Source organism: Equus quagga, chromosome 2 (genome assembly GCF_021613505.1).
Source record: "Equus quagga isolate Etosha38 chromosome 2, UCLA_HA_Equagga_1.0, whole genome shotgun sequence".
In the NCBI taxonomy this organism is placed as follows: domain Eukaryota; kingdom Metazoa; phylum Chordata; class Mammalia; order Perissodactyla; family Equidae; genus Equus; species Equus quagga.
Window position 1 is genome coordinate 124271577 of NC_060268.1, and position 27778 is coordinate 124299354.

Below are 27778 nucleotides of genomic sequence, written 5' to 3' on the forward strand. Positions count from 1 at the left end.
CATCCACCTAAAGCTCCCGCCGACGCTCAGCGGTGGTGACGCTGGGCGTTCCGGGGCAGAGCAGGTTTCTGGCTTTCAGAACCTCCGCTGGCCTCGGGTCCCAGAGAGGCTTCCGGACCAAGCGTGGGCCAGGCTTTGGAGGCTGCCGGCAGCTCCTGACCAGCTCACGCGGTGGGAGGGCGGCTGAAGAAACGTGCCGCAGCAGAGACGTGCCAAAGAGGCCGTAGAACCGTGAGCAGATTGGTTTCATTTTGTCCGAAAGGAAGGAGGGAGACTGGTCTGAGTGAAGAGCACTAGACTCCAAGTCAGGCCTCTGCTGCTCAGTGGCTTCTCTTTCTGTGCTCCTGGCTCTCTCATCTATACAGTGAGGAGTTAGCCTGAGGATCTCAAAGTTCCTTCCAGTTCTGACACTAAATTCTTCGTACTAAGGTGTGCTTGGCATTCTGGGGTGCAGGTGGGTAGGATTATTATCTGTCCTTCTCGTTTGAAAGGTCAAATGATGGTTTGGACAGACTGTAGTGGGTGCCTAGATAGAAGATGCAGGTTCCTCTCAACCTCATTCTATTAGTCCGTTAGAAAACAGAGTAAGCATAAAATCGAATTGCTGCCTTACAGTGGACCATCCAGTGCAGGGCCTTTATGCACTAAGCTTCATCTGGCAGCAACAGTAAGCTAGTACTTTTGTTTGTAAGAGAAAACCCTTAGAAAATAAAGACATATCTACCACCTCTTAATATACCAAAGCCATACCCCCGAGACCTGAAAAGGGGACAAATTTAGGACAGATAGTTATAGGACCTAGAGCTATGGCAGATTATTTCGGGGTGAGATGATAGGACATGAATGTTTTGTAGTTTTGAGTTCCTCTATGCCATACAATGTTCATAAAAAGCAGAGGTTTAACTTCTGCAGAGTAAGGGAGATTGCTCTTAAGAGGGTTTAAATAATAAAAATTTAAACTAGGGAAGGATTTTAGAGATGATACAGTAACACTCTCATTCTGCTATTAAGGAAAAAGCACCAGAAAGAGAAAGTGAAATGCCCAAAGTGACACAACTCATTAGACCTGGGACTCTTGACGGTATTTAAACAGATGACGTTACTGCAGTGTTTCTCAAAGTGTGTTACACACACCACTGCTAATACAAGGGCAAACATTTTTAATTTATTCTTGCATACTTATTACTTAATTGGGAATGTGATACTAGATTTCCATTCACTGCATTATATCAAAAGTTCCTTTAACATAATTTTAAGTATAAAGAACATAATTTTAAGTATAAAAATGCCATTAAAAGAATATTAGATAGGGGCCAGCCTGCTGGTGTAATAGTAAAGTTTGCGTGCTCCTCTTCAGCAGCCTGGGGTTCACGGGTTCACATCCTGGGTTCAGACCTACACCATTCATGAAGCCCTGAAGCTGTGGCAGCAACCTACATACAAAATAGAGGAAGATTGGCAAAGATGTTAGTTCAGGGCCAATCTTGCTCACCAAAAAAAAAAAAAAATATATATATATATATAAAATAAATGTTACTATACTTGGTACGTGTTCAAGGCAAAAATCATGATGATGGTATGTGGTAGCTAAATTTTGAAAAACAATGTTAATGGAATTGACTAGAATAGTTCAGGGAATGAGATATTACTTCTACATTATTCTATATGGTTTATATTATTGAAACTTTAAATGTAGTTTTCAAAGAAGGATGGAGGAAAATAAGAAGCTTGCTATAGTGGAAGACACTGTGAAGTACTGCCTGTTCCTGATACCAGATGAACCACGAGATCCAGAAAAACACAAAGAGATTCTTCAAAAGTATATTGAGAGGATAATGATCCAGTTTGCACCTGTGCTGGTCCCCTATATCTGGCAGAATCAGTCTTTCAATCTCAAATATAAACCTGGGAAAAGTAAGGCTCTTTTACTTATTTTGATTTGATATGTGTGACTTTCAATGTCCTTCTGACAACAGTGATGATAATAGTCCATAGTTTATTCACTGTTTTCAGGAGATTTAGATCCTGAACTTTTTAGATTAGTGATGCTTGCCTATATTCGGTTAAGCCCTTAAACTTGAAAAAGAATTTTTTCAGTTCATATTGATGAAAACTAATAGTCATTGCCTTAGTGTATGTTCTCAACATTATTAAAACCTGGCTATTCTTTTGAACTTTAATTGCTTTGCTGTGCTATGATCTATCTAGGTATCTATACTAAAGAGATTCAGGCATCTGGCTTCCTTAACCATAGTTCCTTTAGCTGTTACTCTGTATTCCTCACTCTTGATAATGTGTGTAGTAGGCTGCCTTGTTTCATATAGTTGTTTGGTGGGGTTCTAAGAATAGCTCTTCCTGACTTATAAAGAGAAATAATTGGTCTTTATGACCATTATTTGTCACTCAGAAGCATTTTGAGGTTTCTTCACTGCTTCCCTGTGTTGTTGGTGCTTGAGATCTAACCTCTGGCCAAATATGGCACTTTGTCCTATCATTTCTTATAGTTTTACTAAAATGAATCATGGATGGGTGACCAAGGCCCAACTCTTGCAGTGACTTGTGTGGGGTCTTGTTTCAGATCAGGAGTCTGACATCTTGTGATACCATCAAGCTGGCTCTCAATCTAGTTCTTATCTGTTATCTTTTGGCTAGCAGTTGCCAAATGTGTTCCCTACTGTTAATTTTATTGAGCTCCTGCTCACTGAAACGTGATATTTAGTGGCAAGAACACTGTCACATTAGCACAGCACATCCAAAACCAACTCCTTATCTTTTTTCTGGAAATTCATTTTTGTCCAGTGTTTTCTCATTTTGCTTAATGGCATTGCTATCCACGTAGTTATCCAAGCTTGTTAGTAATTCAAAATGATACACAACTCTTCACCTCACCATGTTCAGTCAGGCACTAAATCCTAGTGTGGTTACTCCTAAAATATGCCCCTTCTCTACATCTGTTTGGCTATAGTCTAGGCCCTCTTTATCTCTTCACCTGGAAGACTACAGTAGCCCCCTAACTAACCTTTCCGGTTCCACTGTCTCCAGTTTCTCACACTGTTGCCAGTTACCTTTGTAAAGTACAAATTCAATCACTTCACTCTCCTGCCTACTATCCTTTAACAGTTCCCCATTGCCTCTGGATGAAGTTCAAATTGAAGTTTAATACATAAGGTAGATAAAAATAGACACTCTTAATTGGACCTTCTCTAGTTGAAAAAACTTGGGAGAGCTGGGGTGGGAGAAGAAGAGTTGGTTGGGCTGGTCTTCCCACTTGCGTTTTTTCTTTGCCGTGGCATCTCTTGAAACACTCCACAATGCACTTGTTTGATCTTCATTCTATTAATGTGGTGTATTATATTGATGGATTTTTGTGTGTCAAACCATCTGTGCATTCCAGGAATAAATCCCACTTGGCCATGGTGTACAATCCTTTTAATGTGTTGTTGAATTTACTTTGCTAGTATTTTGTAAAGGATTTCTGTATCAATATTAATCAAGGGTATTGGTCTATAGTTTTCTTGTATTATCTTTGTCTGGCTTTAGTGTTAGGTGCTGGCCTCATAAAATGAGTTTAAGTGTATTCCCTCCTCTTCAATTTTTTGTAAGAGTTTGAGGAGGATGGATTTTAATTCTTCTTTAAATGTTTGGTAGAATTCTCCAGTAAACTAATCTGGCCTTGGGCTTTTCTTTGTTGGGAAGTCTTTGATTACTAATTCAATTTCCTGCACGTTAAGGATCTGTTCAGATTTTCTATTTCTTCACAATCCAGTCCTGATAACATTGTGTGTTTCTAGGAATTGACCCATTGCTTCCAGGTCATCCAATCTGTTGGTGTACAATTGCTCATAGTGTTCCCTTACAGTGTTTTTTTATTTCTGTGGCATTGGTTGTAATATCCCCTTTCATTTCTGATCTTAGTTATTTTAATCTTCTCTCTCTTTTTTCTTTTAATCTAACTAATGTTTTGTCAGTTTTGTTGATTTTATAAACAAACCAACTCAGTTTAATTGATGTTTTTCTATTCTCTATTTCATTTATCTCTGCTCTACTCTTCATTATTTCCTTCCTTCTGCTAGCTTTGGTTTAGTTTATTATTCTTTTTCTAATTCCTTAAGGTTTAAAGTTAGGTTGTTGATTTGAGATCTTTTATAGTTATAAACTTCCTCTTAGTACTGCTTTTGCTGCATCCCATAAGTTTCAGTATGTTGTGTTTTTGTTTTCATTTGTCTCAAGATATTTTCTATTTCCCCTTGTGATTCCTTTTTTGATCCATTGGTTGTTTAAGAGTGTGTTTTTTAAGTCTACATATTTTTGGATAATGCACTTATTTGAAAATTTCTGCTCCATCTATATCTACCTTCCTAATATTCCCAGAACACTCCATTGTCTGTTATGCCCCTTTGCCTTTGCTGTTCTCTCTTTCTGGAAAGCCTGCTTCTGGTCATTCCTCCAGATGAGCATAGTTCAGATATCACATCCTTTATGCTCACATAGCCCTCAATGCATGCATGCCTCTGTTCATCATCTTGTTTTGAGATGGCTTGGTTGTCTAGACCCTCAGCTCCTCAAGAGTAGGCTTCTTGTATCTTGTTCAGGATTGCAACCCCAGCTCCCAGTATAGTACCTGGAGCATAGGCAGTCAATGAATGTTTGATTGAATGATTACTTATATTTTTATTTGCACTGACAAATTTATTTGGTTACATGATTGCTTTTCTCTTGTTTTTAGGAGATGTTCCTGCTCATATGTTTGGCGTGACAAAGTTTGGGGATAACATTGAGGATGAATGGTTTATTGTTTATGTAGTAAAGCAAATTACAAAGGAATTTCCAGAGTTAGTAGCAAGGTATTATAGTTACTTTAATAATTCTAAAGGAATTCTATTATTGAAACTGACCATATTTTTATCTATTTAGTAACTTTTTTTCTGTAGTCTGGTGGAAATTTTACAAATTTGGGACATAAATTTTAAAGTGTCTTCTGTGTTTTCTTCCTTTTCTCTTGAAATCAGTGAACAATTCTGTAAAAAGTAAAGTAGATAACACTGCATTCTAATTCCATTTTTAAAATGGGAACTGATAGTTCTCTGTAATTACCAAGTTATGCCAGTAGAGGACATTTCACCCATTTACCCCATGTCCTAGTTTTCCCCTTCAGTCCCCAAATTCTGATCTTCTTCTACCCACCCAGCCTCTTTCCCAGAAGAACAAAAAGCAAAAATCACCAACTTTGAAAACTTATTATTATATTGAAATTTCAAACATACAGAAAAGTAGAGGGAATGAACTCCCACGTATCTGTCATCCAGCTTCAACAGTTACCAAGCCGTGGTCATTCCTTTTTCATCTCCACCCTTCCTGTACTCCCCATCACACAGCAAGATTGTTTTAAAGCAAATCTCCAATTCTACGCCATTTGATTTTTAAGTACTTCAGGATGTAAACCTAAGAGATAAGAACTCTTATTTTAAACACTGTTGTTACCACATCTAAAAATAATTAGCAGTAATTTCTTAATAAATGATAGAATTTTAAATGAACAAACACAAAAATGGTAGTTTCTGTCTTTACAAGGATAATAAAGAGGGGGCAATACATTTCATCTGTGGATTCTGATGTTTATATAATGATGGTTAATAGGCATCTTCTGTCTTGTCAGTATTTTAGAAAACCAATAGAAAAAGAAAAAAGGTCTTCCTCTATGTCTTTGCCATATTAATATTCATAAGGTAGAGCTCTAACCATTTTATTATCCTGCTCTAAAACCTTTCCTTCTTTTTGTTTATAAAACTAAGCTCATTCTCACTGAGTTTGCCAACATTTAAAGCTCTTCAAAAAATGAGTTAACTGTGCTTTTCTAGTCTTGTTCTCTACTAGGTGTCATTCTCCAAATATCTACCTTAAGTTGCCACGCCCTCTCCCAAGAACATCTCTGCTTTTCTCACTATATCTCCACCCATTAAAAGTGAAAAAACCTAGAACAGTATATATATTATGTTACTTTTGTGTGACAAGAGGAGAAAATAAGAATTTCTATTTCTATTAGCTAGATTATGCGTAAGCAAACTCTAGAAGAATAATAAGAAATAATAGTGGAAGGGTAGGAGTTGGGCGTATAGGGACAAAAGTAGGAAGGAGACTTTCATTGTGTAACTTTTTATGTATTTTTTAAAAGTTTTAACCATGTAACTGTATTACCTATTCAGAAATTTAAATTTTAAAGTGATACAAATGAGGCAAAACAAAATTATCTTTCAACGCCCAAATAATACCTCCTCCAGAAAGGCTTTCCTAATCTAGGCTATATGAGATTTTTTTTCTTTTGAAACCCTATAGTACTTTGTACAATTTTCGTGTTTTTGTCTACTGTTATTTATATACTTATTTTCTCTCCTTATCTCCCTCCAACTCCTCCTTACAATCTTATAGTCTCCTTCAGTGCTTAATGGTATCTTAAACATTTTGCTTTATTATAGCAATCTACACGTGGTACGTACTCAGATATTTACTAAGATGAAGGAAAAAATGTACTAGAATAAATATGTTTTGATGATTAGCAAATATGTGCTTTTTGAATACAAAATTGGAACTTCCTTTGTATTAGGATTGAAGACAATGATGGTGAATTCTTGTTAATTGAAGCTGCTGACTTTCTCCCTAAATGGTTGGATCCTGATAATAGTACCAATAGGGTAAGTATACCCAGGTTTGGAAAATTTACAGAGACGAAATCAGCTTGCAGCATTTTTCATATGTACCTAGAGTTTGTCAGTTTCTAGTATGAAAATTAGAATGTGTCATTTTACAGGTGTTTTTCCACCATGGGGAGTTGTGCATTATTCCTGCACCAAGAAAACGTGGAGCAGCATCCTGGTTGCCCACCACACCCCCAACAATCCCACAAGCATTGAATATAATCTCAACACACTCAGAAAAAATTTTAGCTTCAGAATCCATACGAGCTGCTGTGAATAGGCGCATCAGAGGGTAAGAAAAGTAACACTTTCATTGCTGGTCAAGGAGCCTTTTAATTTAGTGCAGCTCAAGTCTTTCATTGAATGTAGAATTTCTTTCACCTAGATTAATGCTAATTTTCTTTTTTTTTGCTGAGGAAAGTTCACCCTGAGCTAACATCTGTGCCAATTTTCCTCTATTGTGTATGTGGATTGCCTCCACAGCATGGCTGCTGATGAGTGGTGTAGGTCCTCGCCTGGGAACCAAACTCAGGCCACTGAAGCAGAGTGCACCCAACTTAACCACTAGGCTGTGGGGCCGGTCCTGATTAGTGCTGATTCTCGTTCTCGCTTCATCCTTTGTGAAATTGACTAACAAATTAAACTTATGTACTTTAAAATAAACAGATATAACTTTTAATTCTCATTCAAAAGTGTTATCTAGTATTTTTGCATTTATTTACCTTAGATATTGTGGCTAAGTATTATCTGTATCCATAGATAAAAATTTTGAAATCTTTAGAAATGAAAACCTAAGGGAGCACAGTGTGCTCAGGATTTTTCTGTGGAATTCTTTGACCTATGTGGAACACTGTAGGCTCTATTTAGAAGAGAAGGCCTTTTTAGCCTAATAACATATTAGTTCAGCCATTTAAATCTGAGTATCTATGAAATGTTTATCACCATTCAGGTCTTAACAATATTAAAAATCTCTTTTGGCTTTATTTCAGTGTACTTTGTACCATTTTTTAGAAGAATAATCTCTGATTTTATTTTTCGTTCCAAAGTATTAGTGTTTTCGTGTTTTTTATTGAACCGTGTTTAATCCCTTTTCTTTATTTTCCATCTCTTCCCACTTTCTCTCTTTCACTCTCTTCTTTCTTGCAGTCTTCAGTGTATACAGTATCTTTATTTTCACCTCTCTTGTCACTCTCTACATTCTCACTCTTCGTAAGCCAAGACGAGATAAGATGTTAAGGGGAAAATAAATGGTATAGGAATTGTATGTATTTACACATCATAAAATAAAAGTAATTATGTTATATCTCATAGATACCCAGAAAAAATTCAAGCCTCCCTTCATCAAGCACACTGCTTCCTTCCAGCTGGCATTGTAGCAGTGCTAAAGCAGCGCCCCAGATTGGTGGCTGCAGGAGTCCAGGCATTTTACCTACGGGACCCTGTTGACCTGCGAGCCTGTCGTATTTTCAAGATATTCTTGCCTGAAACACGAATAATGACATCAGTAAGACATCTCTCGGTCATTTAGTTTCTGTTACTGGAAAGAGAGTTGAACTTTATTTTAATTGTTCACTAGAAAAAATTGGAAATAACAGATTTCCTTATAGCAAGTTAATATACTTTTTTCTTTTTTCTTTTCTCCCATCCAGTGGAGGAAGATTTCAAGAGACCTGACTCTCTATTTTATATCTTAATATTTCCTAGCTATTTCTGACTGTATTTTCCCTTTTTGAGAATTACTTCCTTAACAATAAAACATTTCATTTCTTCCAGAGAGTTAAGAATTATTTTTTATTTTCTACCCACCAAAATTGCCGTGTGATGTAACTAATGATAAAAAATTCCATTAGTGATAATTAAAAAGTAGGCAGTGAAGGTAAATTTTATGGTATGTGAATTATATCTCAATAAAGCTATTCCTAAAAAATGTAGGCAGTGAATAGGTTGGATCTTTTCATTTCATATGAATATGAAGCTCGTGCATGAAGTTATTGTTATTAACTATGAAATGATATTCAAATTTCTAATTTCTGGAAAAGACTCATGAATTTTTGTGTCCCAATGTCCAGGTCACTTTCACTAAATGTCTGTATGCACAGTTGGTGCAGCAAAGGTTTGTGCCAGACCGGCGGAGTGGATACAAGCTGCCTCCTCCATCTCATCCCCAATACCGAGCCCATGAATTGGGCATGAAGTTGGTAATGTTGAACCAGAAAATTTTATTTCTTGCTTTATGTAAGAGGGCTCTTAACAGAATAATGGCACAACATAGAAAGTCTAGAAATATACCCTGTTTACATGAGAATGTAGTAAAATGTGGCATTTCAAATAAGAAGGAAAAATAGATTATTTAGTAAATGATGATAGAACAACTGTGTAAGCATCTGAAAAATTAAAGTGGATTCCCTCACACCTTTACCAAAATAAATTCCAGTTGGACCAAATATTTAAATGAAGAAATTGAAACCATAAAATCTGAAAGAAAACACAGGAGGAGTTTTGAATATCTGAGTAGGAAAGGCCTTTCTAAGCATGACTTGAAACCAAAAGCTATGAAAGAAAATATGGATAAATTTGATTATGTAAAAATTAAGCATTTCTATGTGGGAAAGAAAAACCCCATAAAGTCAAAAGATAGTAAATCTGGAGAAATATTATATTTGCAATTTAAATGACAAAGAGCTTATTTCTCTAATATATAGTATTCTTACAAGTCAATATGAAAGAAAGAATACTAATGAATTAATAAAAAAATGTTCAGGGACCATAAACAGGAAGTCCACAGAAAAGGAAATATAAATGATTTTTAATTTAAATGTATGAAAAATGTTAACCACTGCTCATAATAAAAGAAATGCAATTTAAAGCTACAAAATAGTGTTTTTTAACCATTTAATTGGCAGATATCCAAAAGTTTGATAGTATGTACTGGATTGGTGAAAATATATAGAGAAAAAGATACTTTCAAACATTATTGATAGGAATATAAATTGATTCAGTCTCTTAGAACAATTTTTCAATATCCATCAGCATTTAAAATGCAAACTCTTCTGCTTTGCATTTTCACTTCTAGAAATTTATCCTCCATATATTTTACATGTGCACAAAGACGTAGGAGGATACCTGTGACGGCATTGTTTGTAGCAGCAAAAGATTGGAAACTACTTAAATGTCTATTAGGAGGAGAGTAGCTAGATAAATTATGGTTTATCCAAGAAGTGAGATTGATAAATTTATATGTGCTCATATGAAATGATATCCAAGTAATATGACTAAGTGAAAAACCAAGGTTCAGAGTAGTGTGTATGTTGCCATGGAGCGACAAAAGGGATGGAGTAAGAGGATATACATACACAGACATACACATATCTGCTTGAGTGCGTAGTTTAATTATGAAAGGATATGCAAGAAACTGATAACAGTAATTTCCTCTAGTGTGATCAGGGAAGCGCCTTGTTTGAAAGATTTGCTGTGTGCATTTATTATGTATATTTTTTGTTTTAATTTTATTGAGGTCATAATCATTTATAACATTGTGAAATTTCAGTTGTACATTATTATTTGTCACTCACCATATAAATGTGCCCTTTACCCCTTATGCCCACCCCCCAACTCCCTTCCCCTCTAGTAACCACTAATCTATTCTCTTTATCCATGTGTTAGTTTATCTTCCACATATGAGTAAAATCATACAGTGTTTGTCTTTCTCTGTCTGGCTTATTTCGCTTGACATAATACCCTCAAAGACCATCCATGTTGTTGCAATGGGGCGATTTTGTCTTTCTTATGGCTGAATGGTCTTCCATTGTATGCATGTACCACATCATCTTTATCCATTCATTAGTCAATGGGCACTTGGGTTGCTTCCACATCTTGGCTATTGTGAATAATGCTGCAGTGAACATAGGGGTGCATAACTTTCTTTGTATTGTTGATTTCAAGTCCTTTGGATAGATACACAGTGGTAGGATAGCTGGTCATACGGTATTTCTATTTTTAATTTTTTGAGAAATCTGCATACTGTTTTCTGTAGTGGCTGCACCAGTTTGCATTCCCTCAAGCAGTATACAAGGGTTCCCCTTTCTCCATATCCTCTCCAACATTTGTTATTTTTTCTCTTGGTGATTTTAGCCATTCTAACGGGTGTAAGGTGATATCTTGGTGTAGTTTTGATTTGCATTTCCCTGATGATTAGTGATGTTGAACATCTTTTCATGTGCCTATTGGCCATCTGTCTATTGTCTTTGGAAAAATTTCTGTTCATATCCTCTGCCCATTTTTGGATCAGGTTTTTTGTTTTTTGTTGTTGAGTTATGTGAGTTCTTTACATATTTTGGAGGTTAACCCTTTGTTGGATATATTATTTGAAAATATTTTCTCCCAGTTGGTGGGTTGTCTTTTCATTTTGTTCCTGGGTTCCTTTGCCTTGCAGAAGCTCATTAGTCTCATGAAGTCCCACTTGTTTATTTTCTCTTTTGTTTTCCTTGTCCAAGTAGACATGGTATTCAAAAGATGCTTCTAAGACCAATGTCAGAGAGTGTACTGCCTGTATTTTCTTCTAAGAGTTTTATGGTTTCAGGTCTTACCTTCAAGTCTTTGATCCATTTTGAGTTAATTTTTATGTATAGCAAAAGATAATAGTCTGCTTTCATTCTTTTGCAGGTGGCTGTCCAGTTTTCCCAACACCATTTATTGAAGAGACTTTCCTTTTTCCATTATATGTTCTTGGCTCTTTTATCAGAGATTAGCTGTCCGTATAGATGTGTGGTTTTATTTCTGGGCTTTCAATTCTGTTCCATTGGTCTGTGTGTCTGTTTTTGTGCCAGTACCATGCTATTTTGATTACCATAGCTTTGTAGTATATTTCAAAATCAGGGATTGTGATGCCTCCAGCTTTGTTCTTTTTTCTCAGGATTGTTTTAGCTATTTAGGGTCTTTTGTTGCCCCATATGAATTTTAGGATTCTTTGTTCTATTTCTGTGAAGAATGTCATTGGGATTCTGATTGGGATTGCATTGAATCTGTAGATTGTTTGAGGTAATACGGACATTTTAACTATATTTGTTCTTCCAATCCATGTGTGTGGAATATCTTTCCATTTCTTTATGTCATCATCAATTTCTTTCGATAGTATCTTATAGTTTTCATTGTAAAGGTCTTTCACCTCCTTGGTTAAATTTCTTCCCAGATATTTTATTATTTTTGTTGCAATTGTAAATGAGACTGTATTCTTGAGTTCTCTTTCTGTTAGTTCCTTATTGGAATATAGAAATGCAACTGATTTTTGTAGGTTGACTTTGTATCCTGCAACTTTTCAGTAGTTGATTATTTCTAATAGTTTTCCGATGGATTCTTTAGGGTTTTCTATATATAAAATCATGTCATCTGCAAACAGTGAAGTTTCACTTCTTCCTTGCCTATTTGGATTCCTTTTATTTCTTTTTTTGCGTAATTTCTCCAGTACTATGTTGAATAAGAGTGGCAAGAGTGGGCAGCCTTGTCTTGTTCCTGTTCTGAGAGGGATGGCCTTCAGTTTTGCCCCATTGAGTGTGATGTTGGCTGTGGGTTTGTCATAAAAGGCCTTTATTATGTTGAGGAACTTTCCTTCTATACCCATTTTGTTGAGAGTTTTTATCATAAATGGATGTTGGATCTTGTCAAATGCTTTCTCTGTGTCTATTGGCAGTATCATATGGTTTTTATTCCTCGTTTTGTTAATGTGGTCTATCACATTGATTGATTTGTGGATGTTGAACCGTCCCTGGTATAAATCCCACTTGATGATGGTGTATGACCCTTTTAATGTATTGTTGTATTCAGTTTGCCAATATTTCTTGAGGATTTTTGCATCTATCTTCGTCAGCGATATTGGCCTGTAATTTTCCTTCTTTGTGTTGTCCATGTCTGGCTTTGGGATCACGGTGATGTTGGCCTTGTAAAATGTGTTAGGAAGTGGTCTGTCTTCTTCAACTTTTTGAAATAGTTTGAGAAGGATAGGTATTAAATCTTCTTTAAATATTTGGTAGAATTCTCCAGAGAAGCCATCTGGTCCTGGACTTTTATTTTTTGGTAGGTTTGTGATTACTGTTTCATTCTCTTTACTTATGATTGGTCTATTCAGATTCTCTATTTCTTCTTGGTTCAGTTGTAGGAGGTTGTGTGAGTCTAAGAGTTTATCTATTTCTTCTAGATTGTCCAATTTGTTGGCATATAGTTTTCATAATATTCTTTTAAAATCCTTAGTATTTTTGTGGTATCTGTTGTAATTTCTCCTCTTTCATTTCTATTTTTATTTATTTGAGCCTCCTCTCTTTTGTTCTTAGTGAGTCTGGCTAAGGGCTTGTCAATTTTGTTTATCTTCTCAAAGAACTAACTCTTAGTTTCATTGATGCTTTGTACTGGGTACTTTTGTTTCAATTCGTTTATTTCGGCTCTCATTTTTATTAGTTTCCTCCTTCTGCTGACTTTGGGCTTTGCTTGTTCTTCTTTTTCTAATTCTGTTAGGTGTAGTATAGGATTACTTATTTGAGATTTTTCTTGTTTGTTAAGGTGGGCCTGTATTGCTATGAATTTCCCTTTTAGGACCGCTTTGCTGCATCCCATATGAGTTGGTATAGTGTATTTTCATTTTTTTATGTCTCCAGATATTTTTTTATTTTCATCTTTAATTTCTTCAATGATCCATTGATTATTCAGTAGCATATTTTTTAGTCTCCACATATTTATGACTTTCCCAGCTTTTTTCTTGTAGTTGATTTCTAGTTTCATAGCATTATGGTTGGAAAAGATGATTGATATGATTTCAATCTTCCTAAATTTATTGAGGCTTGCCTTGTTTCCCAACATATGGTCTTTCTTTAAGAATGTTCCATGTGCACTTGAGAAGGATGTGTTTTTGATGGAGTGTTCTATATATATCTTTTAAGTCCATGTGGTCTGATTTTTCGTTTAATTCTACTGTTTCCTTGTTGACTTTCTGTCTGGATGATCTATCCATTGATGTAAGTGGGGTGTTAATGTTGCCTGCTATTGTTGTGTTGTTGTTAATATCTCCTTTTAGGTTTGTTAATAGTTGCTTTGGTGTTCTGTGTTGGGTGCTATATATTTATAAGTGTTATGTCTTCTTGGTGGAGTGTTACTTTTATCATTATATACTGCCCCTCTGGTGTTCTGGCTTGATGAAGACACCCTTGCAATAGCTTAGCCTCCTCTGTGTGGTTTCCCATGGGCTATGAGGGAACTTGGAGACCAAAGGCGTTCTGCGGAGAGCCACCCTCCCCTGTCTTTTCTCAGAGCTACACCTTGTCCTACACCCTGGGTTGCTGCCAGGGAGGGAGAGAAGATCCCCCTTACCTCCTTCTACTTCCTCCCCAGGGGCCCAGCACCTCCATCTTCAGACATATGGTTGCATGGGTCTCTCAGATGTCTTTAGTGTTGTGTGAATGTCCTCTGTTGGTTTATGAATGTCCTTTTCTTGTATCTTAGTGGGGAGAGTCTAGTGGGAAGAACTCAGTCTGCCCTGATGCTGACATCAGCTCTTTTATTATATTTTTTAATGAAAGGACTCTTAAAATTAAATGACGTCCTCCCTTTACTGTGTCTGAGATCATGCTCAATTCATTTATAATTTCTATTAGACAAGAAAACTTTTACAAGCCTTTTTTTTTTTTTTTTTTTTTTTTGCTGAGGAAGATTGGCCCTGAGCTAACATCTGTGCCAGTCCTCCTCTATTTTGTATGTGGGTTGCCACCACAGCTTGGCCACTGATGAGTGGTGTAGGTCCACGCCCGGGCCTCTGAAGAGGAATGCACTAAACTTAACCACTAGGCCACAGGGCTGGCCCTTTGCAAGCCTTTTTTAAGCAAACAAGGCATAAGTTTAAATTTCTGGTTTTATAATCAGCAAGAACAGACATCTCTTTTGACGAGAACAGGCATCTTTGTTTTGTATTATTTGCTGTCCCTTTAAAATTTGTAATAATCTGTAGAGATTGAGAACCTTGGGAATAAATGCAGATTTTTCATAAAATTCAAAGTGTTATAAATGTCCACATGCCCATGTGTCTGTTCACCTAGTTCTTGAGTGTGGCTAGATGGAAAGTAACCTAATACTAAAAATTCTGTCTATTCCATGTAGGCTCATGGATTTGAGATCTTATGCTCCAAATGTAGCCCACATTTTTCTGACTCCAAGAAATCCCTCATGACTAACTCACCACTCTGGGCTGGCTTCCTTGAAAGTCTAAAAAAGAATGACTATTTTAAGGTAGGACTTGCAATGCATTTTTAAAATTGTACAATCTGGGGAAAAGTCAAGCCAGAGATTTAAGGTCCTATGGTTCACATTGAATGTGTAACATAAATATAGGAGCTAGAGTTAAAAGGGACCATTCTAAATGGTAATGAGGATGTGTCTTTGAACTATTTCTAGTATTTTAGAAAGAGTAATGACATTTATATAAAGTGATAAAGTTATTTGTATTAGATGAACAACTTGCACAAATCTGTAAAGCAACCATGAAGATACCAAATAGAAAAATTATCAAAGACATAGATTAAAAAATTACAAAATGACAACTAGTAAATTTCTCTTAAAATCTTCACTCTCAGAAGTAGTAAAGATATACATATGAACACAATAATAAGGACTGTTTTTCATGTATGTAAAAAAGGATATGAATGATATTCAGTGCTGTTGAGAGTATAGTGAAATTAATACTCCTATACATTGCTGATTGTAAATTGGTAGAACCTTAACTGGAATATAATTTGGTAGTATGTTCCAAGAGCTGTAGAAAGGTTCAAACTCAGAGCCTTCACTTTGAATAATCTATTTTAAGGAAACATCCAAGAAGTAGAAAAGTCTATAAGAATAGGATGATTATAAAGACAGTGTAGCAATATGGAAAAGTGCTTATAGTATATTTTTTAAAGAATGTAAAATAGTAAGTATGAATGCCACTATAAACATGTAGGTGATAAACAGAAATCCTATCAAGATAGGATTGTGCTGTTTTTTTGGTTCTATTTGTACTTTGTTTTATAAATTAATTACCAGTTAATCAATTATTTCTTAATAACTAATTAAAATAATAGGAAATGGTAGAAAACCTTCCAAATTGGAAAGAGACCCTTAATGGTGAAAAGGATTAAAAACATCTGCATCTAACTTAGTCCCCTTGTTTGAAAAAACTAGAGCCCAAACAGGTACATTAATGACAAAACAGGGACTAGGACTCAGGCCTCATGATTCCTGAACAATATATTTTATCATACACTGTCTCCCTGAAAGTTGCTGTTGAGCAGGTTATTTTAATGACATTTTATATTTTAATGACATTATTTTCTATTTAATGACATATATTTTAATGACATTTAATGTCATTTTCATGACAGCATATAAATAATGTTCTGATAGGCCATTATTATTTTTTTAGGGACTGATAGAAGGTTCTGCTCAGTACCAGGAAAGGCTAGAAATGGCAAAGAACTACTTTCAATTCTCAGTAAACCAGCCAGAAAGGTGAGTTTATCACTACCTAAAAATGCAGCAGAGTGGTAACTTGTCAGAAGTTAAGTGGTAACTTGTGTTGAGATAATTGCAGAAATTGGAGTTTCCATATTTAAACAGTTAATGGCAAGGATCATGACTACCGAAGGGGCTGAGGTTGAGGGAGAGGAGGTGTGGCTACAGAAGATCGTTGACACTGGCAGCTATCATCATCATCAAACAGCTAACATTTATTGAGTACTTACAGAGTGTAGGCCACTTTAACTCGTTTAATCTCCCTTACAGCCCTATGAAATAAGTATGATTATTATTGTTCGAAATTTACAGCTGCGAAGCTGAGGCCAGGAGAGATTATATAATTTGCCAAAGGTCACACAGCTAATATGTGACAGACCTAGGATTTGAACTCAGGCAGTTTGGTATTGAGCCATGTGCTTAATTCCTATAGCAGTTCTGGGCTGTGTTTAGCTATTTTAGGTGAGTCTGAAATAGAGGATGAGGCAGGCATTCAGCTTCCACATCAAATCATCCTAACCCACCATTCATTTCCTGGGGGACAAAAAAAGCGAACACAGGGTTGGAAGAAAATGGCACCCCTTTAAAATTTAAGAAAGTTGAGTTTCAGTTCTGGTAATGGCGGAGTAGCATGTCAGACCCTACTGATAGCAATTATAAAGCCTGGACAGAATATAAAGAACAATTATTTGAAGACACTATAGAACAACAAAAGCAGACAAAAGTTGGAGGGAATAAGACCCTTGAAAGAAGAAAATCGCAATTGATGAGGTCTCCATTTATCTGACTTGTCCCGAAGGCATTTCCTAGTCAGTGTGGTGTGAGGAAAATAGAGCCCAAGCAGAAAGTCTTACTGAGCTGAGGAATCAAAGGTTAGAATTTGAGTATTAGAAAAAGATTCAATTTATGTTTGCAAAATTGAATTCGAGATACTTAAAGCTATTAAATAACATGAAAGAAATAGCTTTGTGTGTATTATGGTTAAAAGGTCCTAAGTTGTGTGTGAGTGTGTTTTTTGTTTTGTTGTTGGGCTCTTTTTTTTAGTCAAACTAATCTGGTTTTGAACCCCAGTCATTTTGCCAACATCTCAAACACCACATATTTGTGTAATCAACGTTCTTTGAAGACTGCATGTAGCAAAGTTGATGCTGAAAGAACTCTAAGCTCAGTTGTCTGTGAGATGGTAATGACTTTACAGCAATCCTTCCTCTTTCATAAGTGTCTAGGGGTGCCGTTGTCCCATTGCCGTCAGTTTTACGGCAGTAATTGGTGGAAAAGAGGATGCCTTCTTAGGATATCATTTAAAAAAACTTGGGAAAGAGAGTCAGGAGAGTGAAGCAGGTGGTTAGGGGTCCCCTCATAGTTAGGGGACTCTCCCCCAGATGATTCCAGTCTGCCTCTAGGAGGCCACTCCTCTATTCGGGAGTGTTACTTTACAGTCTTGGATTGAAGAGAAGTTAAGAAACTAGAGAGACTCATATGTAGGAGAATTAGGGCTCCTCCCACAAAATAAGATAGATTGACAGTTCTTCTTTATAAATAATGAAGTTTGTTACTATTATAAAAGTAGCATATTCATTCATTATAGCAAATACAGAAAGATGGAAGAAGGAAACAATTTATACCATAGTCAAACACTGTAATTATTCTGATCTACTGCCTTTCAGGATTTTTTTTCCCCTATAGCCAGTTGATTTTTAACAAGGTTTTATATTATATAGAAATTTTGTATCCTGTCCATAATTTTTACTCATTATAATCTTACATTTTCCTATGACATTAAAAAGTCTTTATAAGCATAATTTTAAATAGCTGCTCAGCATTTCAGTAAATGTATGCACCATGATTTACTCAGCATTTTTACTATTGGCAAAAAAATTGCAGATAGCTTAAATGTCCAACATTTTAATTAGTCTTACAGGAGAGACTCTCAATCCCTAAACCAGGATAATTTCTAAACAGTTTAAACTCACATCTCCTTCCAGACCTATTCTTGAATTCTCAGTGTCTCTTTGTTTTTGTTTAACAGCTGAATTAATATCATAGACTGTTTCTACTGTCTTTTAATAGTATCACCATCCTCCTTATCACCCAGACCTCCTGGCTCTCCTTGGGTCCAGTCCCTAGATCCGCTTATTATTATCTTGCGTCTTGCATTATTCTTTCTCACTGCCCAGCTACTCTAGTTACTTATTTCTTGAACTATAGCAATACCTAAACTTGTTTCTCAACCTCTAGTGACTCTTTGCTTCCAATTCAACCATTAGAGCCGGGAGAATCTGCTTGCAGCATGGCCTTAATCATGTCACTCCTGTCTCCTAAAAATTATTAGAGATTGTCATACTGAAAAATTATAATCTAAGTGTCCATCAATAGTAGATAAATGAATTTCAATGTATTTATGTGATAGACTGCTATCCACTGGTTAACCAGAGATTAGCTAAATATACATATATTTAATTCAGGATTTCTCAACCTTTCCACTGTTGACATTTTGGACCAGATAATTTGTTGTGGAGGACTGTCCTGTGAATTGTAGGATGTTTAGCAGCGTTTCTGGCATCTACACAGTAAATGCGGTAGGACTGCCCTCCTACCCACTAATTATGACAACGAAAAATGTGACCAGACACTGCCACATGTCCTCTGGGGGACAAAATTGTCCCCAGTTGAGAACCACTGATCTAAATTAATAGATTTAAAAAACATAATGTTGAGTGAAAAAAGCAAGTTATAGGGGCCAGCCCCGTGGCATAGTGATTAAGTTCATGTGCTCTGCTTTGGTGGCCTGGGGTTTGTGGGTTTGGATCCCAGGCGTGGACCTACACACTACTCTTCAAACCATGCTGTGGCAGCGTCCCAGATATAAAGTGGAGGAAGATTGGCACAGATGTTAGTTCAGGGCCAATCTTCCTCACCAAAGGGAGAAAAAAAAAAGTTGTAAATATGTACAATATGGATGCTATACATATATAATGTAAAAATACACAAAATGCCATATATTACTTATATATTCATTCATTCAGCAGATATTTATTGAGTATATTCTATGTGCCAGGACCTATTCCAGGCACTGGGGATACAATAAGTGAACCCAAAGTCTCCTGGCCCTTGTGGAGCTTACATGCTAGTATAAGAGAAAGACAGTAAACCGTTATGTGATGTCAGATGGTGATAAGTACTTTGAGGAAAAAGCAGTGTATGGGGAAAGAGAGATAGAGGCTGCTATTCTAGATAGGTTGATCAAGGAGGCCTTTCCAAGGAGGTTGTCTTTGAGAAGAGACCTGAATGAAATGAGGGAATGAAGTATTCAGGTACTTAGGGGAATAACATTCCAGGTAAAGAGAACAAACAGCAAATACAACATAGAAATACAGATAGACTCACAATCTCAGTGGCCCAGAAGGATACTTGTGAGAGCGGCCACCTCTGGGCAAAAGAGGAATGGATTGGAACTGATAGTGTTGGTCATCAAAGGAAACATTAGCTTTATCTATAATTTTTTTCAAAGTACATTCACATGTTACTAGTTTATTTTTGTGTTAAATGTATAAATGTAATATATTTAGACTAGAAGTAAATATAACAATATTATAATTCTGAGTGGTAGGGATATGGACATTTCTTATATTATCTTTTGGTCTTGTCTATATTATTTAAATCTCTTACAACAAAAATTAAAAATAACAAGCCATCAGTGATCACCCACTGCTTATTTCCTTGAGTCCAAACTTCTTAGCCATTTCAGGCTCACTGTGCTCTCATCCCGGTCCATTTGTTCAGCCTCATCTTTGACGCTTAAGCCAAGCTGAACGCCATTTGCCTTCTCAACATGTTCCTCACTTCCCTGCCTCCATACAAATGCGCATTTTTCCCCTTGCCTAAAATTTCTCTCCCCTCTATTACCTCCCCATTCTTTAAGGCTTAACTCAACTACTTCCATTATATCTTTTTTTTTTTTCCTGCTTCCTTTTTTTCCCAAATTCCCCCAGCACATAGTTGTGTATTTTTTAGTTGTAGGTCCTTCAAGTTGTGGTACATGGGACGGTGCCTCAACATGGTTTGACGAGTGGTGCCAGGTCTGCGCCCAGGATCCGAACCAGTGAAACCCTGGGCCGCAGGAAGCGGAGCATGTGAACTTAACCACTCGGCCACAGGGCTGGCCCCTATCTTTTTTTTTTTTTTTAACTTCTCTTCCCCCACCGCAATTAATGTGATTACCTTCTCCTATGACTCTCCGTAGCATTTGGTATTGCTATATGACTTTATGTTTTGTAATTTTTCATGATTATTTGTATATTTCTTTTTTCTCTCCTAGTAAGATTTACATAACATGGAATAGGGACAATTTCCTATTACCCACCTGATTTAGCAAGTTATGCAAATGTTTATTAAATGAATTTAAGTCTATTATGTAACTTGATTTGCTCCATTCTAAATAGTTCAGACAGGGTTTCATCAATTTATATAACAAGTCACATCAACATCGTAGAATAACTCACTCATCATGTAAATAATCTCTGTGCATATTTTGTCATCGGTTTATAGTAGCAGGAGCACAAAATAGCATCAAAATACTTGATTTCAAGCCTTTGCTCTGTCCAACTAAGTGACCTTACAAAAGTTATAAAACTTCACTGGGCTTTGGTTTTCTCGTCTGTAAAAGAGGATTATTACCTCTTCTTAATAGTAATTAGAGGACTAAAGAAAATATATTTAAAGTGCTAGCCTATCATAAAATACATGTGAGATTAATTTTGATTCATACCTTCCTCTGGGTTTTCTTTTCCTCTTAAATAAGATATGTATAAATTGAAAGAGTTGTACTAGATCAGCAGCTTCATAATGGTGTTCCATGGAACCTGCAGGAGAGCCACAGGGGGAGGCAGAATGGGTAGGTCTCTCAGCCTCCAGCCTCCATTTCAATCTAAGCAGTTTTTCTTTCTTCTTTTTTATCGGCTTTGTTGAGATATAATTGACAAAATTGTAAGATATTTAAAGTATATATCATAGTGATTTGATATACATTGTGAAAGGATTTCCACCATCTAGTTAATTAACACATCCGTCACCCTCACATATTTATCTTTCTTTTGGGGGTGGGGGGATCGGGTTAGAACATTTCCTACTCTCTTAGCAGATATCAATTACATAATACAGTGTTATCAACTATAGTCACCATGTTTTACATTAGATCCTTGGACTGTATTCACCTTACAGCTGAAAATTGGTACCCTTTTACCAACCTCTCCCTATTTCTCTCACCCCTTAGTCCCTAGCAACCACTTTTCTACTCTCTGTTTATATGAGTTTGACTTTTTTTTTAGATTTAACATATAAGTCATATTATGCAGTATTTGTCTTTCTCTGTCTGGCTTATTCCACTTAGCATAATGCCCTCAAGGTGCCTCCAATATGTCATTACAAATAGCAGGATTTCCTTCTTTCTCATGACTGAATAATATTCCATTGTATGTATATATCACATCTTTATCCGTTCATCTGTTGATGGACAGTTAGGTTGTTTCGATATCTTAACTATGGTGAATAATGCTGCAGTGAACATGAGAAGAGATAATCTCTTTGATATCCTATTTTCATATCTTTTGGACATATAACCAGAAGTGGGATTGCTGGGTTATATGGTTGCTGTGTTTTTCATTTTTTGAGGAACCTCCATACTAGTTTTCCATAATAGCTAGACCAATTTACATTCCCACCAACAGTGTACAAGGGTTCCCTTTCCTCCATATCCTCGCCAACGCTCCTCTCTTGTCTCTTTGATGATAGCCATTCTAACACCTCATTGTGATGTGATATCTTATTGTTGTTTTGATTGGCATTTCCCTAATGATTAGTGATGTTGAACACTTTTTCATGTACCTGTTGGCTGTTTGTATGTGTTCTTTAGAAAAATGTCTATTCAGTTCCTCTAGCTATTTTTTAATCAAATTGTTTGTTTTCTGCTTTGAGTCATATGAGTTCTTTATAAATTTTAGATATTAAGACCTTACCAGATATGTGGTTTGCAAATATTTTCTCCCATTCCATAGGTTGCATTTTCATTTTGTTGATGGTTTCCTTTGCTGTACAAAGCAGTTTTTCCTTGAGCTCTTTTATATTTTAGAGTTCCTGGTGAAATTTTATTTGAGAAAAAGGGATCTGAATCCTAAAACAAACGTTTAAAAACAAATTAGACTAGATAATCCCTTCCAACTTTAAAATACTATGTTTTTATGATTGTTATTCTGAGCTCTCTTATAAAAGAATACCATGTCTTATTTTTTATAGCTCTCTTGCTATGAGCCCAGGTGAAGAAATATTAACCTTGTTACAGACAATACCATTTGATATAGAAGAGCTTAAGAAAGAAGAAGCTAATCTTCCCCCAGAAGATGGTAAGTGGTGGACCAGGATAGAACAGAAGGGTTAGAAAGATTAAAACATTCCACTAAATCTCACAGGGTTCTGGCCCGAGAGTTCCTGTCATGTGAGTGTAGTATGGCAGTATCATGCTGTCTTCTTTTCAGATGACCAGTGGTTAGACCTCTCACCACATCAGCTGGACCAGCTACTGCAGGAAGCTGCTGGCAAAAAAGAACCAGAGCCCATTTCCAAGGGGGAGAAGGAGAACTATGACTTAACTCAAGTCTCAGAGAGCATGAGAGCTTTCATATCCAAAGTCTCAACCCACAAAGGAGCAGAGTTGCCTCGGTAATTTGTATTAAAATATAAATATCTAAATAGTTATAACCCAAATGTTGAAGTCATCCAGTCATTGCTAGTTCTACTCTTGTTTTTTTTTTTTTTAGTAAATGATTTGTATTGCTTTGTTTCCCTCTTTTGGTGCCTAGTGCCGTGATAACCTACTTATCTAGAGTCAGATTTCTAGTAACCTGATCCTCTGCCATCTTTAAAGTAAGCCAGAGAGACCACTCAGCGGATCTAAAAGCCATCCTCCCAGGGCTGTGCAGGGCAACCATGTACTTTACTCTTTAGATTTTTACTCAGAACCTTGTGGACTCTGAACATCTAGCTCTCAGCAATCTCAGACTTCTGGTCCCCCACCCACCAACTCAAAAGAGAGGGATAAAAGGGTTCATGATAAGAAGAAATAGTAACAGAAGAAATGGGAAGTTACGTTTGGCAAGTAATAGGAAAAAAAGGTGGATGGAAGTGTTGCTTGCATAGCAAATCTGTCTCTTTTTTTTTGAGGAAGATTAGCCCTAAGCTAACGTCTGCTGCCAGTCCTCCTCTTTTTGCTGAGGAAGACTGGCCCTGAGCTAATATCCGTGCCCATCTTCCTCTACTTTATATGTAGGATCCTTACCACAGCATGGCTTGCCCAGCATTGCCATGTGCCCACACAGGACCTGAACCGGCGAACCCCAGGCCGCCAAAGCAAAACGTGCACACTTAACCGCTGAACGACCGGGCCGGCCCCCCACAAATAGGTCTTTAGTGTTGATATTGTTGAGCTTCATGAGAAGATTAAATTTTATATTCAATATTCTCTCTTTAAGAAAGCAGGTTTAGGGGCCAGCACAGTGCTTAAGTTTGCATGCTCTTAAAAAAGAAAAGCAGGGATAAAGGAAGTTTGTTCTTACTTATTTTTAAAGATTTGGTTCCTAAAGAAATAGATTTTGTTTAAATTAACTTGGATAAATGATTTCTTTTGCTAATGCTAGATATATCTTGTGGGAGGTGGAGGGTGGGTAGGTCCCTATATCAGCATAAGTTAAATGTTCATAAACAAAGTGCAGTTTTGTTTTGTTTTTTTCCAGGAAGATTGGCTCTGAGCTAACTTCTGTTGCCAATCTGCCTCTTTCTGCTTGAGGATTGTCGCTGAGCAATCTTATGTTAACATCTATGTTAGCATCTATGCCAGTCTTTCTCTATTTTATGTGGGATGCCACTACAGCATGGCTTGAGGAACGCTGTGTAGATCTGCACCCAGGATCCAAACCTGCAAACCCCAGGCTGCTGAATCAGAGTGCACAAACTTAACCACTACGCCACTGGGCCGGCCCCAGCAATTTTTACTTTTATTTCATCAGTGTGTCCCGTTTCTGTTGCCCTGAAAGATCAGTAAGCATAAGGATTTTTTAAATTTAAACTACAATTTTATTTTCTGTGCTTCTTTTGAGAGTGTATCTCTGGTAGTGTTCCTAAGAATGGCACCACTTTAGAAAACGTTTCAGAGTTGTATTCAGGATAAATCGTCTTTTTCCTTTAATCTTGCAGAGAACCTTCTGAGGCTCCAATCACTTTTGATGCAGATTCTTTTCTTAATTATTTTGATAAGATTTTAGGTAAGTTACAGTGTGACGTTTATTTTCATTTTGAAACAGAAGTAGTATGGCTGTTGCTAGAGCACTGGAGCATTGGATTTCTCAGAAGTCAAGATACTGCTTTCTCTTCATGATTCTGAGTTGATTTCAACCATGGATTACTGCCCTATTGAGTGATTTTGCAGAGGATGCCTAACTCAGTGGCTGACATTGTAGCTGCTCATTAAATATTTGTTGAGTGAGTGAATGCTCTGTGGTTAGAGTTTTACCTTGTCTCCCATATTACGTTGTTTTTTCTCTTTTAGACTTAATTCACTTACACACTAGTAATAAAAAGACAAATAGCCCAATTAAAAAATCAACAAAAGATATAAACAGGCAGTGCCTCAAAGAAGAAATATAAAAAGTCAATAAATATTTTAAAATAGTTAACTGTTTCTAGTAAGCAAGTAAACACACAATAAAAATAAGGACTCTTTTTTTTGCCCATCATATTGGCAAAAGCTTAAAAGATTGATAATAACCAGTTTTCTCAAGGGTTGGGAAAATGAGCACTCTTCATACTGTGAGGGTAGAAGTGTAAGACATCTTTTCGCAGGGCAGTTTAGTACTCTAGAATGTTCATAACCTTTGCCTTAGCAATTTCACTTCCAGGAATTTACTCTATGAAAAATATATGTGCAAAGATGGTGATTGCAGCATTGGAGTAGCAAAAAATTGGAATATCCTAAATGTCCACCAAGAGAGAAATGGTTAAATAAGTCATAGTACATCCATATTATGAAATACTGTGCAGCTTTATTGAAGAATAAGTTCCATCTATAGGTTTTGACAGAGAAGGACCTCCAAGACATATAAATAAGTGGAAAAGCAAACTATAGTTCAATATGTTTTAAAAGAAAGCTATGTTTATATATGTATATGTACAGAACTGCATAGATAAAGGTCTGGATACCCACCAAACTGTTAAAAGATGGTTGACTCTGGGAAGAGTTAGATGTGAGACAATTCTGTATGTGGCTTGAATGTTTACATCAAAATGTATTCATGTATTATATAGTTTTTAAATTTTTAGGTAAAAAATTTTAATTAATTAAATTCACATTAAAAAAGAAAAAGGTGAATCTTTCAGCTCAGCCTGTGTACTTTTCTGCAAATACCTGCCAGCAACACCATTTTCTGGAAGGGATTTTTGTTAAGTAGTTTGCCTATGTATATTGATTTTTTTCTGCAGATAATATTCTAATTCTCTTGAGAGGTGTAATCACTCAAAAAAAAATTTACGAAGTGGCTCTTTCTGTGTTGGGGTCTGTGTAGGGCCAAGGCCTCATGAGTCAGACTCTGATGATCTGGATGAAGACGACTTTGAATGTTTAGAAAGTGATGATGACTTGGATCTTGAAACACAAGAGCCAGGGGAAGAAGCGTCTGTAAAAGGAACCCTTGATGATCTCCAGTCATACATGGCGCAAATGGACCAGGAACTGGCACATACCAGCGTCGGCAAGAGTTTCACTACCCAGAAGCAAATGGTATGTCTGTGTTTAACCTCTGTCTCCTTCTGAGTTTATTACAAAGGATAGCTAAAACCATATTTTATCTTAGTTTTTCTTTTCTTTTTTTTTTATTTGTGATAGGTTTTTTTTGTGATGAATTTGATTTTTTGATTTGAGATAAATAAGAATGTTAATTTTTTCCTAACTCTGGTAGGATGAAGGATTATTAACTTTATTTTCCTAAACATAAGCTTAATTATATTACTTATTCTATTATCTATGAGGATTTAAAATAAAAAGTCATATGATGTATTGATATTAGTATGTGGTTGCATACTACTACTAACAGCTTAAAGTGATTTTTAAAAAAGAGAAAGGATCTTAAATTTCCAAATAATTTGCAAGTCTTAGTAGTGTTTGTTTCATTTATTTCCCTTTTAGAGCCAAATGTAGAATTCATCTTCCACTCATGTTTTTATCCTAGTTTTTATACCAGCACTGTCTAATCCTAGACAGAGACATTATGGAAAGAGAATGGACTCTGGAGTCTCATGGATTAGGGTTGGAAATCCAGCTAAGCTATCCACTGTCAATGTAGCCATTAACCAATAATCTTCATTTCATAGAATTAACATGAGAACCAAATGAGATAATAGTAAAACCCATAATGGGCCCTTAATTAATGTATTTTCCTTGCTTTGATCATCTAAACCACATTTAAAACTATATTCACTACCAGTATTGCCAAAACCTAATAGAAACCACACATTAGATGTATCTAAAGCAGTGTTTCTTAAATGTTAATGTGAATACGAACCACCTAAAGATCTTGTTAAAACATAGATTCTGGTTAAGTATGTCTGGAGTGAGGTCTGAGATTTTACATTTCTAACAAGCTCCCAAGCGATGCGCATGCTGCTGGTCCAGGGACCACAACTGAGTAGCAAAGATATAAAGGTCTAAAGATCAAGGTACAATCTTTCAAATCCTTTCCCCAACCTGTGAAATCAGAGGCTCAAGTAACAATTCAGAGTCTTTGTGGTTGGACCTCAAAAGCCTCAAGTTTTTACTTGAAGTTTTTTCATTGGGAGGAAGAAAGGAAATCTAGATTCTTTCGTTTAGAGAAAAATCTAGATTTTTTTTTAATGTTCATTTTTTTAAAAACTCTTAGGCAAGCTATAAATATACCTCCTTAACCCTGGTTATCTTCTTTGGCCTATTTCAAAATAGAGAAGAAATCCTTTCAATTTGTAGAAACTTTTCCTAGAAAGAAGTGTATTATAATCTTTGGAACCAAATTTTAATATGTATGTTAAGTTACATAGTTTATTAGATCTCCTTTTTACCTTCTGTCAGGAAGGAAAAGAAATTTCCTTTTAATTTGGAATTCAATTTTATATTGTTGCATAGTTAGCTTTTTATTGTAACCACCATCCAACCTAATGGCATATTATTCCATGATTTTGTTTTCTCTTCATGAATAAGGAAGCTCTGTCTCAGACTACCAATAATAATTCAGATGAGGAAGATTCTGGTGCAGGAGAATCTATTATGACACCAGTGGATGTAGACCTGAACCTGGTTTCAAATATACTGGAATCCTATAGTTCCCAAGCTGGACTGGCAGGACCTGCTTCCAACCTCTTACAAAGCATGGGAGTGCAGCTACCTGACAACACTGATCATAGACCCACAAGTAAGCCAACAAAAGATTAACCAGCAAACCTAGCCTCTCTTTTTCATTCCTTAAATAAATATCGAGTCTGATTGTGCT

The 27778-nt window shown here is 36.2% G+C and overlaps 1 protein-coding gene across 5 annotated transcripts; it reads left to right on the top strand.

The window, feature by feature from the left end:
• Positions 1-44: 44 nt before the first annotated feature.
• Positions 45-27778, top strand: ECD (ecdysoneless cell cycle regulator). 5 transcript variants are annotated; one of them, XM_046652074.1, is made up of 14 exons: positions 45-454; positions 1697-1914; positions 4727-4844; positions 6602-6689; positions 6806-6984; positions 8004-8196; positions 8762-8890; positions 14829-14957; positions 16129-16214; positions 22509-22615; positions 22748-22931; positions 24462-24529; positions 25826-26040; positions 27494-27778. In XM_046652074.1, exons 2-14 carry the CDS (start codon positions 1710-1712, stop codon positions 27557-27559), a joined length of 1767 nt encoding a protein of 588 aa, XP_046508030.1. In that variant the 5' UTR covers positions 45-454; positions 1697-1709; the 3' UTR covers positions 27560-27778. The 5 variants fall into 5 exon arrangements, with proteins under 5 accessions (XP_046508030.1, XP_046508027.1, XP_046508028.1 ...); XM_046652071.1 differs by having other exon boundaries at positions 46-454; positions 27490-27778; XM_046652072.1 differs by having other exon boundaries at positions 46-429; positions 27490-27778.

Excerpts from the sequence above, each read along its gene's own strand:
- ECD (XM_046652071.1), top strand. The coding sequence starts at position 1,710 with ATGGAGGAAAATAAGAAGCTTGCTATAGTGGAAGACACTGTGAAGTAC. Across the intron at positions 14,958-16,128 it reads AAAAGAATGACTATTTTAAG|GGACTGATAGAAGGTTCTGC; the intron begins GTAGGACTTGCA and ends TTATTTTTTTAG. Across the intron at positions 16,215-22,508 it reads TCAGTAAACCAGCCAGAAAG|CTCTCTTGCTATGAGCCCAG; the intron begins GTGAGTTTATCA and ends TATTTTTTATAG.